The sequence below is a fragment of the Suricata suricatta genome, chromosome 4 (genome assembly GCF_006229205.1).
Source record: "Suricata suricatta isolate VVHF042 chromosome 4, meerkat_22Aug2017_6uvM2_HiC, whole genome shotgun sequence".
NCBI classification, from domain to species: Eukaryota; Metazoa; Chordata; class Mammalia; order Carnivora; family Herpestidae; genus Suricata; species Suricata suricatta.
Genome location: NC_043703.1, coordinates 109,432,597 through 109,450,900, shown reverse-complemented (window position 1 = coordinate 109,450,900; position 18,304 = coordinate 109,432,597). Strand labels below are relative to the sequence as shown.

General features: G+C 39.5%; 1 protein-coding gene and 1 pseudogene across 1 annotated transcript in view; one reads left to right on the top strand and one right to left on the bottom strand.

Moving 5' to 3' along the window:
• The window catches only part of ACTR2 (actin related protein 2), a 38,534-nt gene extending 25,443 nt beyond the window's left edge, over positions 1-13,091 (bottom strand). Inside the window, exons 1-2 of the mRNA XM_029937487.1 lie at positions 12,913-13,091; positions 3,604-3,714 (exon numbers count right to left, since the gene is read on the bottom strand). Of these exons, the coding sequence (XP_029793347.1) occupies positions 3,604-3,714; positions 12,913-12,960 (159 nt within the window). The 5' untranslated portion in view covers positions 12,961-13,091. The remainder of the gene's footprint in view (positions 1-3,603; positions 3,715-12,912) is intronic.
• A 221-nt stretch (positions 13,092-13,312) lies between these two features.
• On the top strand, positions 13,313-17,336 carry LOC115290662 (annotated as a pseudogene).
• Positions 17,337-18,304: the final 968 nt, after the last annotated feature.

Genomic DNA, 18,304 nt, shown 5'->3' with positions numbered 1-18,304 from the left:
CCTCTAGAATGTATCTTTCTACGTGGTGTACAAAGTTAATAAATTAATTAGATGGCTTACATAATCAGTATACATTCACAATTACAGCTCAACACATTTAGAATAAGTCTGATCTGATTTCATCAGAATATTTACTTTTTTTTTTCCATGCAGGAAGGGTTTACATATGTCTGACCCAACACCAACTCAAAATAAAAGTTTCATCTATCTACTTCTAGAAGCTACACACTATAAAGAATTAACTGAAAGAAACGTCTGGCATTGAATATTTTACCATCCCTCTGAACAAAGAGATGGGACAGTTAAAATGGAAAACAGGTGTTAACCAATTAAATTAGTAGACATATTTTTGAGTAGCTCAAGCACCTAATTCAAAATTTATCTCTATCTAAAAATTTTAATTAAAAATAACCCAAAACTATAATCATCCCTAGAACATTTCAACTTCCAAAAACTACAAATGCCAAGAGCTTTAAATAACTTGCTCTCATACCTCAGACCCTTGGATTTTTGCCACCCATCTCATCACTGGACTTTAGGCCTAAACTATCACCTATTACCTGAAAGAATGAGAAATCACAGTAACTGTCAGAGATGCTGTTTCAAAGGCATTTATATTTTATGAAAAGCAGGCAGTGTAGATTATATTTGCCACGAATTATTTTGAATAAGGTCTCCTCAAATTGGAAAACGGAGTGAACACACTTTAAAACCAAAGTCTTTGTCAAAGCTGCTCGCAAATAATATCAAAACCAGACAAACCTGAAAATACCTACTACTGAAGCCCTTAAGGACTATCACAGAAAAATACATTAAAAGAGTGACTTATCTGGGATGCACCCAGCTTGAGTTCAAAAGAAAAAGGAGCCACACGATGGTATTTATTTAGGGGGAGGATCTGCCGTTTATGGAAAAGTCTTGTAAGACTTTCACATTTTTCTTATTTATCCTCAGGTAATGTTGGAAAATCTACTCATCAATAAAAATGGTATAGGAAACAAGTCAATCTCTTTTCCTCTCCTTTTACTATCTATAGCTCATTTGCATATTTAAAATTTACTCAGCTTATTAAATATACATATACTACCAAACTGGATGCAAACATATATATATAGACTATGATAGGCAATGTTCACTTTAACATTGATCAATAAAATAGATTTATCCAAATGTAACAACTTTGCCCCAATTCTCTGGATCATACATATCCTAAATAAAGCTACTTGGTTTCTAATATTATGCACACCACATTCCATTTTAATTATAACATTCATCTACAAGAAACACAAGGAAAACAATTCAAAACTATGTTAGTAATTAGTTCTGGTTTGGTCCATTGTATGCAATCAGGAAAGTACAGGACTTAATTAGTTGCTACCCAATTGAAGCAATGAAAAAGGTTAAAAATCAAAGTACTTAAAATTAAAATATGGAATTACCCCCCTCCCCAATACTACAGGGACACAAAACAACAACTACTGTCCCATCAAGCAAAAGTGGAAAACAAACAGAGAGCATGTGTGTAACCTCACTTACCATCTTTTTGTTATTCTACTTCAACAGGTCAAGAAAGGTGAAGAGAGAGAAGGTAGAAGTAAGAGTCAGAAAAGGCCTAAATAAAATCCTCACTGAAATTTTTAAACATAACAAGCAATAGAGACAAATTAGGTAGAGGTCAGATGCAGTACTGTATTTTACGGAGTTAATAATTAGGGCCAAAGTAACATGGACAGTTATCACTCCTGAATGAAAATTAACTCAATAAACAATTTAATTTTCCAGTTTTTAGTCTATCACCACATTTTAGCTAACAAAACACAAAAAGTATAAGTCAATCCACTAGGCATAGGAATTCCAAAAAGTCAAGTTTCTTTAATTCTTTACTGAATTTAAGAGTCTTAAATAAGGAAAATAACTGGTAACAGAAAAGGTCTAGCTGAGTAGGTAGAGGGTGAGTTTAGAATGCTTTTACCAAGCTCTAGTAGTCCAGTTAAATTTGACACAGATTTCTTTTACTATTTTCTACTGGAAGAAAAAAATTAACTTGAGAGACTTAAAAGACTGAGCAGATTGAACAGAACTGAGCCAACAGAACACAGAATGACAAACCATACAAGCAAATGCTACTGGGGAATTCCTTAGCAAAAATGTCGTAGAATACAGACTAGTTTCATTTCTATCACTTGGCCTTAAAAAGCAAGAAAGTGGGAGTGAAAAGATATGTAATTATTTCTGCATGTTAGAGAATAAAAATAGTTATACACGATGTATCTTTACACCTCAAAAATGTTATTATCCATAAAGTATATAAAAAGACATTCTTTAAAAGCCTGATACTGAATAAAAAGTGTGACTTCCAACTTCGTTAAAGAAGTTTGTCCTTATCACCGTTATCAGTTAAATTTTAAGATTAAATGCAATCAGAATGAAAGGCACTCACAAAAAGAGAATAAGGCATCCCCTAAACTTCCCAAAAGACCTTGGAAAAAAACATTATCATACTGAATGTTCCAAAAATAACACAAAAGAGGCCAAAATCAATCATTATTTTAAGTCTCTAAAAATTTAACACGGAACCTAAGTTTCAGTTGGTATTTCTAGTCACTGTGTAACTCAATTCTCTAGTAACAAGGGCAGAGAGCTACCAAATAGCTAATCTCTACTAGCTGTTACCACCTTCCTAGATACCTCAACAAATGTCCCAAAGAGGTACACCCTAACTCCTATTTCAAATGACTCATAATCTAATTGAAGTTTTGCCAAAGACTGTCCAGATAGGAACAACAATGCTATCTTGTTCACAAATCATTCAGTAAACAGGCCCCTAAATTCAACTGCATTTTTTATAATCAGATCCCTAGGCCAACTGAAGAATTTAAGTCAATTGGTGACCAATGATCTTCCGATTGTTTTATGTCTTTCTTTCATTCTTTTTTCTTCCTTCCTTTAAATATTGTTAACTCCCACTTGATTTCCAATCTCTTGAATACGGAGAAAAGTCTATCATCCTTAACGTCCAGTCTTTCATGTTAAGTACAGTGAGTAGGCAATGACAACTTTCCCTCCTCTCTCCTCACGGGAAGATAAATAATGCAAGGCCAAATAAAGACCTGCGGGGCCTCCTCCTGCACATTATGGGAGTCAGTTATTATATTAATGAAAAAAGGAACCAATAAAACTGATACCCTATGTTTTCCTGACTGGATTAGTAAGTAGGAAGATCAGGCCATGAGAACATGAAAAGTCTTAGGTCCCAAATAGATACTAACATATAATGAAAAATACATGGAATTGAAAGACATAAAAATACCAGGCTGATTTATTTTAAACATTATATGTAACAGAACTTTGAGTCGCTAATATAATATTCACATCAATATAAAAATCTTATTAAGAGTTTACTCCATTCAGAGAGTAACGGCATCAGCGATACTTAAAGTCAGCATTCAGTAATTTTGCCTTTCTTCAAGTGTTGATATAAATTAAAAATACAAGAAATTCAGCCCTCCCTCTTTGCTTTTCATGGCATCGTATCTTAAGACTACTTAATTCAAAGAACCCCTCACCAGTTTGATCCTCATTTATCAATAAATCAAATATTACCTTGATTTCAATGTTTCCCACTTTGGTGGTTGATCTGATAATAGGTCTTCCAACCAAAGCGGGGAAGATGTGTTCTGGAAAGTTAGAGCCTGCATATCCACACTTCACAAACTGGAAGAGAAGAGTAAAAGTGGGTTAGTGTCAAGGTACTTACTATGTTCATTTAAAAACAGCATCTGAGGGGCACCTGGGTGGCTCAGTCACGTAGGCATCTGACTTCAGCTCAGGTCATGATCTCACAATTTGTGGATTCGAGCCCTGAGTCCGGCTCTGTGCTGACAGCTCCGAGCCCAGAGTCTGCTTCCAATTCTGTGTCTCCCTCTTCTCTCTGCCCCTCCCCCGCACTGTCTTTCTCTCAAAAATAAACATTAAAAATTAAAAAAGAAGAACAAAAATAAAAACAGCATCTGAAAAAACATCGCTTTGCATTTATACAATATTTTAAACTTTTAGTGCTTTCAATTATCCCAAATAGTCACCTAACCTATCATATTCTCCTTTTATTTCCTTTATGTCAGTGACCACTTCCAGAGTTCATGTTTATGTATGTTAACTGCTTAATTAGTGCTTACAACTCCTCAGTATGGAGAAAGTCACAGGAAAGCAGGGAGCTTAAGCTGAGCAGTTCAAGGTGGAGCCCAATGACTCAAAGAGATCTCAGCACATTGTGGTCACACAAGTGGGAAACGGATAAATTCACTCAACAAATGCTCAGAATTTTTAAAAAGAGAAATGTTAGAAACTGAATAGAACTAAAGCTTCAATCCTTTTTTTTTTAAGTTCATTTATTTTGAGAGAGAGAGAGGGGTGAGTGTACAGAGAGAGAAGGAAGGAGAGAAGCCTAAGCAGGCTATGAACCGTCAGCACAGAGCCCAACTCAGGGCTCAATGTCACAAACCATGAGATCATGACCTGAGCTGAAATCAAGAGTGGGAAGCTTGAGGCGCCTGAGTGGCTCAGTTGGGTGAGCGTCAGACTTTGGCTCAGGTCAAGATCTCAGGGTTTGTGGGTTTGAGCGGCGCCTCAGGCTCTTTGCTGACTGCTAGCTCAGAGCCTGGAGCCTGCTTCTGATTCTGTGTCTCCCTCTCTCCGCTCCTCCCCCTCTCATGCTCTGTTTCTCTGTCTCAATAAAAAAAAAAGAAAGAAAGAAAAGAGTGGGATGCTTAACCCACTAGCCACCACGCTGTCCCCTAAAGCAGGCTTTCATTCATCTCTGGCAATTCACTTAGGCAACATTTATCAAAATGAGGGGGGGGCATGGGGATGGCATCTGGACTAGCACCATTTAAAATAAACATTTATTAGGCATTTTTCTTTCTATCATTTATATTTTCATACTTAGATGGTTAGTAATACCAGATAACACAATTTTGTATTTAGACAGTGTACTCCTTCAATGAGGGCATAACATTGCCTCTAATAACGCATCATTAAGAAACTGATACACTAGGAGATTTAACAACAAAAGTAAAACTGAAAATAGAACCAAGGCTTTTGTTGTTTTGTTTATTTTAGAGAGAGTGAGTGCAAGCAGGGAGAGGGGCAGAGGAACAGAGAGAGAATCTTAAGCAGACTGTACACACTCAGTGTGGAGCCTGACGCAGGCCTCAATCCTATGGGACCATGAACTGAAACGAAATCCAGAATCAGACGCTCAACTGACTGAGTCACCCAGGAACCCCGAACCAAGGGTTTTTAATTCTTATACCAATAATATAGTCTGCTTAGTCTTAATTTTAAGAGCAGCCATTTCAAGGAAAACACAATTAAAACTTCAGGGCAAGAGGAGGAAGCTATAGAACAGTATATGTAATCACAGTCTCTACCTTCTTCCATAACAAGTCTCTATTCAATGTAAGCTACACTGCGCAAGGATCTTTTTTTTTTTATTTTTTAATGTTTTTTTTGAGAGACAGAGACAAAGCACAAGCGGGGGAGGGGCAGAGAGAGGGGGAGACACAAAATCTGAAGCAGGCCCCAGGCTCCCAGCTGTCAGCACAGAGCCCGACGCAGGGCTCGAACCTACAAACTGGTGATATCACGACCTGAGCCTGAGTTGGACACTCAACCAACTGAACCACCCAGGCGCCCCTGTACAAGGATCTTTGTGTCTACTGATGAATCCCAAGTGCCTAGAACAGTGTCTGGCATACAGTTACGTGCATACTATATAACTGATCAGTAAAAATTAGAAGCTTTGCTGCTGTTTTGAGAGTATGACACTGTGATAATTTTTTAAAATGTTTATTTATTTTGAGAGAGAGTAAAGCAGGGGAGAGGCAGAGAGAGAGAGAGAGAGAGAGAGAGAGAGAGAGAGAGAGAGAGAACCCCAAGCGGGCTCCATGCACAGAGCCCAAAGCAAGGCTCAATATCATGAACCATGAGATCACGATAGGAGGCCAAAACCAAGAGTTGGATGCTTAACTGACTAAACGACCCAGGTGCCCCATGTGATGATTTTAATACAGAGCATATGTTTCGTATTGAGAAAAAGTGCATTGCTCATGGCTGCAGGCACCATATATTCTCCACCAAGAATTAAGGAAAAAAACAGTATCTGAATGTGACACATGACAGCAATAACAGAAAGGCTGACAGAAACTTTTAACCTACCCTTGACATAAAGCTACTATCTACAAGGAACAGTTTTATCTGATGGTGGAAACTTAAACTTGCGGACTTTTGACTAACTCCCCAAAATATAGAATTTTCATATTTCAAAGATCTCTACAACAACCTTGTTGGAAATTTTGATGAACCACATTTAATTATAAATAGCTTAGAACATTCTGCCATCCAGAATTTCAGGCAAATTGCAAGACTTTTATAAATAGAGCTTTTAAAATATGTTAAAGTCATGACTTATGCAAATTAAAGCTATGAAAACTCTGAAACACCACCTGACTTCCTATCCTCTCAGTTCACATTTACACTCTAGAATTTACATAAAACATACTGTTCACATACATTTTCTTCCAAACCCACAAAACCTAGTCCTGGTCAGTTTACCTCTGAGCCACCAAGGTTGGGGTTATTTTTCAATTACAGATACTCATTTCCTTTTTTTTCTTTTTAATATAGTTTATTGTCATGTTGGTTTCCATTGAACACTCAGTGCTCATCCCAATAAGTGCCCTCCTCCATACCCATCACCCATTTCCCCCTCTCCCCCATCTCCCATCAACCCTCAGTATTTAAATTTTTTAATGTTTTTTGAAATTTATTTTTTATTTTTTTATTTTTGAGAGACAGAGAGAGACAGTGTGAGCAGGGGAGGGTCTGAGAGAGAGGGAGATACAGAATCCAAAGCAGGCTCCAGGCTCTGAGCTAGCTGTCAGCACAGAGCCTGACATGGGGCTCAAGCCTACAAACTGTGAGATCATGACCTGAGCTGAAGCCGGACACTTAACCGACTGAGCCACCCAGGCGCCCCTGTTCTCAGTATTTAAGAGTCTCTTATGGTTTGCCTCCCTCCCTCTCCTTTACTATTCCCTCCCCTTCCCCTCCCCTATGGTCCTCTGTTAGCTTTCTCCTGATCCACTTATGAGTGAAAACACATAGTATACAGACACCCATTTCTAAAACTTATTGGATTATCTTTCAAGGCAGTAGTATGATATGGTCTAAGGAACAGATTACTTGTTTGCTTATACCTACTTCTCCACTTGAACAGTGGCTGACAGTGAAGAACTACAATACATTCTTACCCTAAAAGAGTGTTAAACAGAATTCAGTAGTGTTAATCCATTTTTCAACATTTTCTCAAATATTTATCAATGTGACCCAGAAGGAGTTGGACAGACAACTGCCACAGATGAAACGAATAATATCTAGTATTTTCAAGTACATTCAAATTAAGAGGAAAAAAATAAAACCTCTCATACTCTAAACCATAAATTTTTTTGTCCTTAAGTCAAAATTCAGTTCACTTGACATGAACTGAAATGATATAAAAGAATATTATTATTCTCATTATTATTCCAACCATACTTAAATTTCTATATAAATAAAATTTGTCATGAGCATCAGATCAGCCCAGTATCAGCAATGGTCATAATGTATTATATATATATACACAATATAATATTGTAACCATATATTTCAAATATAGAAAGTAAATACTACGCAGATATTAAATTCTTATGTTTACCTCAAAGTAATGAACAGATAAAGGACACTGGGTGGGCCAACTGTCCATTCATGTTCACCGAAAATGCTCACTTACATAGTTATGTTTTTAAAGAAATTATAGAATGACTGGAAAAAGAATCAAGTTTGTAAGGGCCATCTTCAGCATGTTAAATATAAACAAATGATTTAAGAAAGAAATCATTAAAAACTGGAGGAGGGAGAGTGAGCCTGGCATGGGAAATCAATCAAGTCCTGGTGGGGCGGGGGCTGCGAAGGCTGGCATGCCTCCCCTCTCCTTCTGGGCTACACACACTCAGAAACAAGCAACATGGCAGATACATAAATAACCGCATTAATCAACGTTTACTGATTCTAAATGTTCAGATGGGTGGTTTATACCTTAAAATTCGTTTTTTAGCATATTTTAAGGGATAAAATAGTTGCCAAGTGTCTAACAAAAGGAGACCTCCCTGAAATTTGAGACCCTCTGAAACTATAAAAACAATTGTAAACCTACTTATTTGTGCTTTATGAGAAAAAGGAAGTATGGCTTTAATTCAAACATATCTATCACTTATTAATGAAATTACTTATTCAGCTTAAGCAGTAGCTTAAGGGAAGCAGATGCTGCCATAGCGACAGCGCTCCTACAGGGTATTAGATACTTGGTCAAAACGGCAATGCTGCACTCCTTCACGTTCTTTCAAATGCGAAAGCGTCGACAGTTGTAATAACAAGAACTTAATTAAAATAATCCATTTCTTAATAGCAAAAATGAACAGAAAACCTAGCATTTCCCTTCTTGCAAAAAGTCAGTCTTAAAAAAAATCTAATTCATGATGTGACAAAATGCAAAGAAAATACTCTTTTCTAAACCTACTCAATGGGTATCCTTTTCATCCTTGAAATACCTCTCCTACTCTAATCATTTTAAGACTTGCACTTAATTCTCTCCTTGTGTGCAATAGGCTGTGTTTAAGAAACAGATTTTACCATATATAGTTTCCTCTTCATAGCACTGTGGTTTGAACTGGCTGGCTCCCTTACTTGCCACTGAGTCATCAAATGTTAAGAACATGAACAGTATAATGTTCTTTCAAGCAAAAATGAAGGGGAAAAAATCCATCTACATTTGCTCAGAAAGTACTTTTATTCCCTCAAAAAATAACCTGGGATTTACAAAGCCTCACTTGGGCTTATTTAACTTATATTTTCCCTTTATTAATTTAATTTGATGGTGTTGTTATATCCATTAATTTAACTGCCTAGTGATTATTCTGATCTTAAACTACCAAAATACTTATTCTATTTCCAAAGCATTTTTCAGAGGGAAGCCAAATTTGTTTTTGGTTTGTTTCCACTTCAAGCACTCCTAAGTTCAACATATAAATTAGCATAAATCTGAAAAAGCAGTTCATAAACAACAAGTCTGAGAATTCTAAATGAAAGAATAATTGTTCCAGCACTATAAGCTACTTTGTATTACTAGACCCTAAACCTTGTACCAGTCACACAGTAGGCACAGAAGTCTTCCTGTCAGTGAGCTCAGTGCTGATGAAATCACCCAACTTCAGGAACAATACACATCGCGGGCCTGGGCCAACTCTTGGAAGACACCTAAACATGAGCAGAGCTCCAGATTTTCACCTATCTGGCCATTTTCAGTGGCTCTTATTTAGATGCGAGGTCTACTTTAGGTCTGAATGGTTATAAAGATGAAATGCATAAATTACTGGAATCAGAGGAGTGTTTCTCTTCTAGGCTACCCTAATGAGGGAGACCTTGTTCTAGTTGGGAGCTAGTGAGGAAAAGAGGTAGAACCAACATCTGGCATGTGATCCTAAGAACTCACCCACTCTCAAAGCATTTGAATTAGGGCCAACCAGAGGAGTTAAAAAAAAAATCAACTTCTCAAATAGCCTAAGTTAAAACCTAAAATGTGTAAGAGGCAAACTGCTATTCACATAAGTTTTTAGATATCAAATTTGAATACCTTCTTTAATATTTACTTGTAGATAACTCACTATAGCTTCAGGTACTTAAACAAAATCAAGATAACTACAAAGTATAAGCAGTAAAAAATTTAGAATTTCTATATTTTCTATATTTAGAATCTTCCTCTATGGGGTGCCTGTGTGACTCAGTCAGTTAAGCATCTGACTTCAGCTCAGGTCATGATCTCACAGCTCCTGAGTTCATGCCCCGCGTGAAGTACTGACAGCTCAGAGCCTGGAGCCTGCTTTGGATTCTGTGTCTCCCTCTCTCTCTGCCCTTCCCCAGCTCATGCTCTGTCTTTCCCTCTCCTTCAAAAATAAATAAACATTTTTAAAAATTTTAGAATCCTTTAAATCTTCAGAAATATCATAGCATTCCTAGCTACATATCACACCAGAACTGTTTCTTAATTTGAAGGCAATCGTGTCTATAGAAAATCTGGAAAAATTTATTTAAATAACTAGAAATATAACACCAAGTACATAAATTTTTGTTCAAATTAACTACATTTTTCCTTTATGTCATAGTAATTGATCTTCTCTTTTAAGGTACAAAGGTTCTTAAATTATGGATTAGCCATAAGATTAACCAATACCATATAATCAACATTCAAACAAAGGTAAACCAATGAACTAGTAACATAAATGAACTCATGGCTAACATGTCTATTCTACACTTTTTTTTAAATGTTTTATTTATTTTTGAGAGAGAGAGAGAGAGAGAGACAGCATGAGCAGGGGAGGGTCAGAGAGAGAGGGAGACACAGAATCTGAAACAAGCTCCAGGTTCTGAGCTAGCTGTCAGCACAGAGCCCAACGTGGGGCTTGAACCCACGAACCGTGAGATCATGACCTGAGCCGAAGCCGGACGCTTAACCGACTGAGCCACCCAAGTGCCCCTAACATTTCTATTCTAATTGAAGATCGTAAAAACTCATACACTACAGAGTTTGTTACCCTTCAAAAACGAGGAATCCACTGAAATACACTGCTCTGATTTCTAAAATTTTTTTTAATGCTTTTCATTTTTGAGAGATGGAGAGAGAGCACAAGCTGGGGAGGGGCAGAGAAAGAGAAGCAGACACGGAATCTGAAGCAGGCTCCAGGCTCCGAGCTGTCAGCACAGACCCCAACACGGGGCTCAAACCCAAGGACCATGAGATCATGACCTGAGCCCAAGTCGGACTCTCAACCGACTGAGTCACCCAAGCACCTCATGATTTCAAAAGAGAATATCAATGTATTTATGAAACAAAATATTAAAAAAATTTTTTTAACATTTATTTATATTTGAGAGACAGAGAGAGACAGTGTGATCAGGGTCAGAGAGAGAAGGAGACACAGAATCTGAAGCAGGCTCCAGACTCTGAGCCGTCAGCACGGAGCCCAACGCAGGGCTCGACACACGAACTATGAGATCATGACCTGAGCCAAAGTCGGACGTTTAACCGACTGAGCCACCCAGGTGCCCCCAAAACAAAATATTTTAAATTCTATCTTTAAAGCTTTAAATTTAGTTAGAAGTCAAATTGAGACTATAGGGGGAATCAGGTTATTGTATTTTTTAAAAGCACCTTCAACTGTAAAAGATATAAACACTTACCCAGTCTCACAGGTAACCTCTACGAACATAACCTTTCTCTCTGAAACTTTCATGTACAAGTTTGTGGTCTTACAGAAATATATTTAATAAACAACATTTACCATATGGGATCATTCTAAAATTCTTTTTTAACTTAACAATAAACCTTAGACATGTTTCCATAGTGGTGGATCTTTTTTTTTTTTTTAAGTATGTCATTTTGTATGTCCCATTATAGGATAACTCTTCTTACTCTCCTGTTTTCAACTTAGTTCCTATAAAACTAGTATAATTATTGCTTATAAAAGTCTATAGCACAGTAAGGGCAGTATTATGTCAGTAAATTTCAGCTCCTTTTCCTCCCTCAACAATCCAGTTTCCAAAATGCTTTCAAGTAAAATCTTTTTTTTTTTTTTCAGGGTACAACATAGTGATTTGACAACTCTAGAGGTGAGCATAAGCTACCCTCCCACAACTGTAGGCACCATCCATCCCCATACAAAGCTATCACAATACCAATGACTATATTCCCTACGCAGTACCTGCCATCACCGTGATTTACTCATTCCGTGAGTCGAAGCCTATTTTTTAATTCATATGTCACATTCATGGAAAAAGAGGAGAAAAGTCACAAAATATTGCAACTCCAAAATGTTTAGAAATCACTGTAATGTAGGGGAAAATGATCACTATTGAACTCAACCCGAATAAGTAACATTTCTGTCTTCTAATGTGCTGCCCTAGGGAAGTTTTCTTTTGTGGGGGGGTTGAAAGTAACAACTTTCAAATGATTTCTAAATCAGTGTTTTAGCCAGATTTTTATAATCATTTCCCTTTTAGAATCTTAAAGACTAACATGATCTGTGTTCTGCACCTAAGGAAAAAAATGAAGGGGGGGAGGGGGGACACCAAAACTGATCAACTTCCTCTGAGGTCCAAAATTAACACTTGGGCCTTGAGAGGTCCTAGATCTTCCAATATCAATGGAACATACTGTCTCTGAGGGGCTGCACCGGGGCCAAATTCCCAGCATGCAGAACAAAAAGTAAATGATGCTCTGCTAAACTCCCCCGCCTCCCCCAGCTCAAAAACTGCGAAAGGGCTGCGGCTCATTGCATGACAGCACTTCCCTTTTTTTTTTTTTTTTAAACCCGTTTCCTGCCTCCCGTTCGGTATCTTCAACTATACAGGAAGAGGAAGGCCTCTTGGTTCTTTCTCTTTTCTACACAACCAGTGACCCTGGGGAATGGAACCTTCATCGAACAAACGTACCCAGCCTTTTACCCCTCTGGCCCTTTGGCCAAATTGTCCCCACTGGGGCACGGAGCCGGCCCCTGCCGGGCAGCAGACTGAATCCCCCCTCCAGCGAGGGCCTCGCCCGCCGCCCTGACCCGGAGCCTCGGGGGTGGCAGGCTCGGGGAGACCAGCGCTGGACTGGGTCCTCTAGCCCCCCACGCCCGCAGAGGCCGGAAGCGCTGCCCCGCGCCCCTGGGCCCCTTCGGCCGGAGGGCCCGGGGTGCAACCCTGGGCGCCGAGGGCCGGCGCGCCACTAGCACATCCCCACCCGGGCCTGTGGCCACGGCTTCCCCGCCGGGCGCTTACCCCGGTGCCGTTGTCGCACACCACCACCTTCCTGCCCTGGCTGTCCATCGTCCGCCCGGAAGAGAGCCGCCGCCGCCGCCGAACGACCTACAGCCCCTGCTGCCCGGCCCTTTCCTCTTCCTCCTCCTTCACAGCCCCTCCTTCTACCCAACTTTCTTCCCCCAACCGGAAGTCGCCACCCGGCCCCACCCGCAATTTAAGATACAGCCTGCACGGAAGGGGTGGAGGTGGGAAGGAGGAGGCCGAGACTGGCAGCTGTGAGCTCCAATAAGAGATAGAGAGGTGCTGAGGCCCCGCCTACAACTCGGGCTTCAGCTACAGTTCCTGCTCTGGCGCCCGGGTTACCGCCCACCCAGGTTCTTCCTCACCGCTTGTAGTTCCTGGATCTTCTCCGGCCGTAATGGCGGCAGATCTGGCAGATGCTTCGGCCAAAGGCGTCGCAGGAGTTGAGGGGGCTGCTTACCAGTCTGCAAACGGGGCAGGCAGGAGAAGGACCTGGGATCATTGGCAAGATGGCAGTGGAATGTGGCTAGGGGAGACAGCCGGAAGGGCGGAGGACGTGGGAAGCAAACCTGGACTTCCCTGTTGACCCCACCAATGAACATGGCTTGGTGTGTCATTGCTTTTAGGCCTTTTTAATGAACCGAGCGGGGATGGATACATACACATGAAGTCATATGTTTATATTTGATATCTCCCAATTCCAGCCTAACCTTTTTTAACCCAGTCTGCTCTTAGTCAAGCGATAAGAGTGGGTGCCTGCCTTTCCAGGGTCCTCGCTCACCACCTCCCTTCAACAGTACCACGTTGCCTAACTTTTAAGTGCATGTACCTTTTTGAACCCAGAGTCTCGGCTTTGAAATCAGGTAACCCCGGTTTCAGATATGGCCCTGCCACTTAAGCATTTTGTGACTTTGAACGTCTTGCTTATGCATAGGAATACTAACCTCTACTTCCCTGAGTGGTTGTGAGGATAAAATGCATAAAGTATCCATTCAGTGGTGGCTATTTATTATTAATTACATACTTTTAAATATATAGTTCTTAATACTTATAATGTCTTTATAATATCCGGAGACTTCTGCTCATGCTCTAAACCCAGTTGTCACATTTATGAACACTTTACTGATAACTCTCAAGATGCTCTTCACCCTCTTCACTATTAGTTTACTATGGATATGTGAATAACATTTCTGTGCTTACTATACTCAACAAATATTGGATGCGTGATTTATCTAGAAAAAATGCTGTCATTTTTGAGAGGTGAAAACTAGAATTATGCCTTTCGTGTGGTTGTATATGCACAGTGACTAGAATAAAACCTGGATCATGGACCTCTCAGTCCAGTATTGTAATACTAGGCTGCCTCTCAATTTTCGCTTTGTTCTGTTCTTAGACCAGTGGTTTTCAAACTTTTATAAAGGCATAGGTGACTTTATTCTAATTTAATCTTATATGGAACCTCAACATACAAAATAGATTAAAATAAAGCTACCATCATTGTTGGAAGTTTGAGAAATGAGGTTGGATAGGAGGCCTCAGGGAAATAGATCTTTCCCACACCTGCTTCAGAGGTGGTTGAAGTACCTCAGCCTGCTAAACGGTGCAGTAGTTCACAAACTACACATCTTCCTTTTTAGACCCCAGTGCCTGACATTGCACCATTTTCCTGGAAGTCTGGTCTCAGCAAGTTGAACTAGAGCGTTTGTGTCCTTTTTATTTTCTTCTCTATGAAATTAAATGTCATGCTTTTTTTTACTTTTAAAGAAATTATCGTTTTTGTTTTCTTACAATTATAGAAACAATACATGCAGATGGTAGAAAATATCAACAAACATCTGTTCACTACACTAATGAAAATGCAGCAAACCCCTGGATGATGCAAATTCGGATTCAGTACTATTGATAATTAGCTCCTGCCTTCTAAACCAGGCACAACATGGTCATTTCACTTTCCTCAAAATAATGTGATCACACATTTTAAGGCAAGTATTGGGGGGGCAGAGTAGGGAAACTTTATTTCTAGCCTTCTGTTGTGATTTTACATATATTATGCCATACAAAAATCTTGCTAGGTAAATATCCCTATTTCACACACGAGAAATGGGGACTTTAAAAAATAAAGTTCAACAAGATGGTAGGATGGAAGCTTACATAACAAATCAATAAATTTTTATATGTCATTAGTGAACAATCTGAAAATGAAATTAAGAAAACAATTCCATTTCCAAGAACATCAGAAAAATTCAAATAAATTAAATGCAAGGCCTATATACTGAAAACTATGAAACATTGCTGAGAAATCAAAGAAGATCTAGCTAAGTAAATATACCATGTTCATAGATTGAACATTCATTGTTAAGATAACAGTTCTCTCCAAATTGATCTATAAATTCAAATGTAATCGCTATCAAAATCCCAGCAGACTTTCTTTTTTTTTTGAAATTGACAAGCATGATCCTAAAATTTATACAGAAATGCAAAAGAATCAAAATAGCCAAAACAATTTTGAAAAAGAAAAGCAAAAGTGGCAGACTTCCACTAATTTCAAAACTTATTATAAAGCCGTGGTGATGAAGACAATGTGGTATTAATTGGCACAAGGATGGACATATAGATCAATGGTACAGAATAGACAGCCCAGGAATAAACTCTTACATTTACGGTCAATTGATTTTCAATGAGTCTGCTAAAACAATTCAATGGCAAAAGGGTAATCTTTTTTTTTTTTTTTAAACAAATAGTGCTGGGACAATTGGATATTCTTGTATGTGGAGGAAAAAAGAACTTTGATGCCTACCTCACACTATACACAAAAATTAATTCAAATGGATCGTAGATTTAAATTTAGAAGAGCTAAAACTCTATAAATTCTGGAAGACAAGAAAAATCTTTTGATGTTGGGTTAAGCAAAGATTGCTTAGATATAACACCAAAATCATGATTCATAAAAGAAAAAATGATAAACTGGACTTAATAAAAATTTAAAGCTTTTAATTGAAGTGTTAAGAAAAAGAAAAGAGGGGTGCCTTGGTGGCTCAGTCAGTTGAGCATCTGACTTCAGCTCAGGTCATGATCTCACAGTTCGTGGGTTCCAGCCCCGCGTCGGGCTCTGTGCTGACAGCTCAGAGCCTGGAGTCTGCTTCAGATTCTGTGTCTCCCTCTCTCTCTGACCCTCCCCTGCTCCAGCTGTCTCTCTTTGTCCCTAAAAAATAAATTAAAAACGTAAAAAAAATTTTAAGAAAAAGAAAAGAAAAAAAGAAGCCACAGACTAGGAGACAATATTTGCAAATCATATATCCAACAAAGGACTCATCCAGACTAAATTAAGAACACTAATAATAAGAAGATAAAGTATCTAATTTTAAAGTGGGTGAAAGATTTGAATAGACATTTCACCCAAGAGGTTTTATGAATGGCTAACAAGCACATGGAGAGAGGCTCAACATCATGAATCATTGGGGAAATATAAATTAAAACCATAATGAGAGTGGTGGCCTGCAGGCAGCAAGCCACAAGTGGGCTGGCTTTGGTGCCTCTCTGCCAGGCAGGAAAGGCAGGGCCCCGCCAGGCAGGAAAGGCAGGGCCCCGCCAGGCACTGCCCCACCAGGAACAGCTGGGACTGCAGGGCAGGTGGCCCTGCTGATTGGTGGGAGCGGCCAGGCAAGAGCCTTGCACACCTGCACAGTTTCAGCATCTTCCTGCAGGGGCTGCTCTGGGCAGTGGCCTTTAGCACATTGAGGCTCAAACCAAAGAATCAAAGCATGAAACAAGATACAGTTTTTATATACTTCCAAACAAGCTATAGTAATGCTGCCCATCCACTTTGCAAATGTGTACCTAGCAGATCTCATCGAAGAGGATCCTTGCTCATTTCAGCTTCCTCTTGGGACACAACTGTGGGCATGCTGCTCTTCTACGTGGGCGTGCAAAACCGTCTGCATCTTGGTGGAGTGGCAGCAGTGAGAGTCCCTGTTCTGACGAATGCACAGAACTTCTGCAGTGCAGAGCGTAGGGCAGTGTGCATTTTACACCGTGATCATGATTTTTTAGAAGTCTGTTGTCTTCATCGTCCTCCTCACACATCAGTGGGAAAAGGTGGCCCTATTGAGTCCTTCTGAAACTCAAACCTGAAATTGGCCATCATCATGCTGATCATCCCCTTCCTTGTCAATGCTTTGATGTTTTGGATGGTGGACGATTTCTTCAGGAGAAAGGGGAAGACAGAAGCCAAACTAGAAGAAAGGGGAGCCAGCCAGGACTCATGGGAGGATCCCCTGCTGGAGGGCTGCTTCCCACGCACAAGGAGTCGGAGTCTGCCATCCTGATGGCAGCCAATGACAAGATGAAGGTGCGCGATGTGGAGGGGCACCTGTGCAGACCGACGCCCTGAGGCTGCCAAGAAAAAGGAGCACTGCTTATAGCTGCCAGTGTGATGTTCCCACGCTGGGGTCAGGTTTGGGGGCCCAGCCAGCTGCCTGTTGGGCCAGCAGTCACTCCACAGTGTCCTTCCCTTCCCTCTTACTCTTCCTCCTTCTTCTACCTCCACTCCTCTTGCTCTCTCTGCTGGCGCCCAAATACTATGACTTGACAGAGGGAGGACCAACCAATGCTGAGGGGAACAAGGTAGTTGGAGGCATTACAAACAGTGAGGAGAATATGCAAGTAAAAAAAAAACCTATAATGAGATACCATATCATACCCACACTAGAATATCTGTCATCAAAAAGACAGAAAATAACACATGTTGGCAAGGATGTGGAGAAACTGGAGCCCTCCACTGCTGGTGGGAATGTACAATGGAGCAGCCACTCTGGAAAACAATTTGGCAGTTTTTTAAAAGTTAAATATAAAATTAGTATACCCAGGAATTCCACTCCTAAGTATACGTCCAAGAGAAATGAAAACATTTTTCCACAGACTTGTACACGAATGTTCATAGCAGCATTACTTACAATAGGCAAAAAGTGAAACAATTCAAATGTCCATCAATTTCTGAGTGAGTAAACTATGTGGTATAGCCACACTGTATGATAGTATTGAGCAATAAGAAGAAAACAATACGTACTATAAACATGGATGAACCTAACAAGCATTATGCCCAGTGAAAAAAGCTACATGTTATATAATTCCATTTATATGAAATTTCTAGAAAAAGCAAACTTGTACATAAAGGAAGCAGATCAATGATTGCTGGGACTGGGAGCTGGGTTTGGCTGAAAATAGGCACGAGAGAACTTTATGGGGAAATGAAAATGTTTTAAAACTAGATTTTGGTGATGGTTGCACAACTATATACATTTACTAAAAATCATCACAGTGTACATTTGAGATATATAAATTATACCTTATAATTTCAAAAAAGCTGTTTTAAAAAATTAAGTTACCTGCC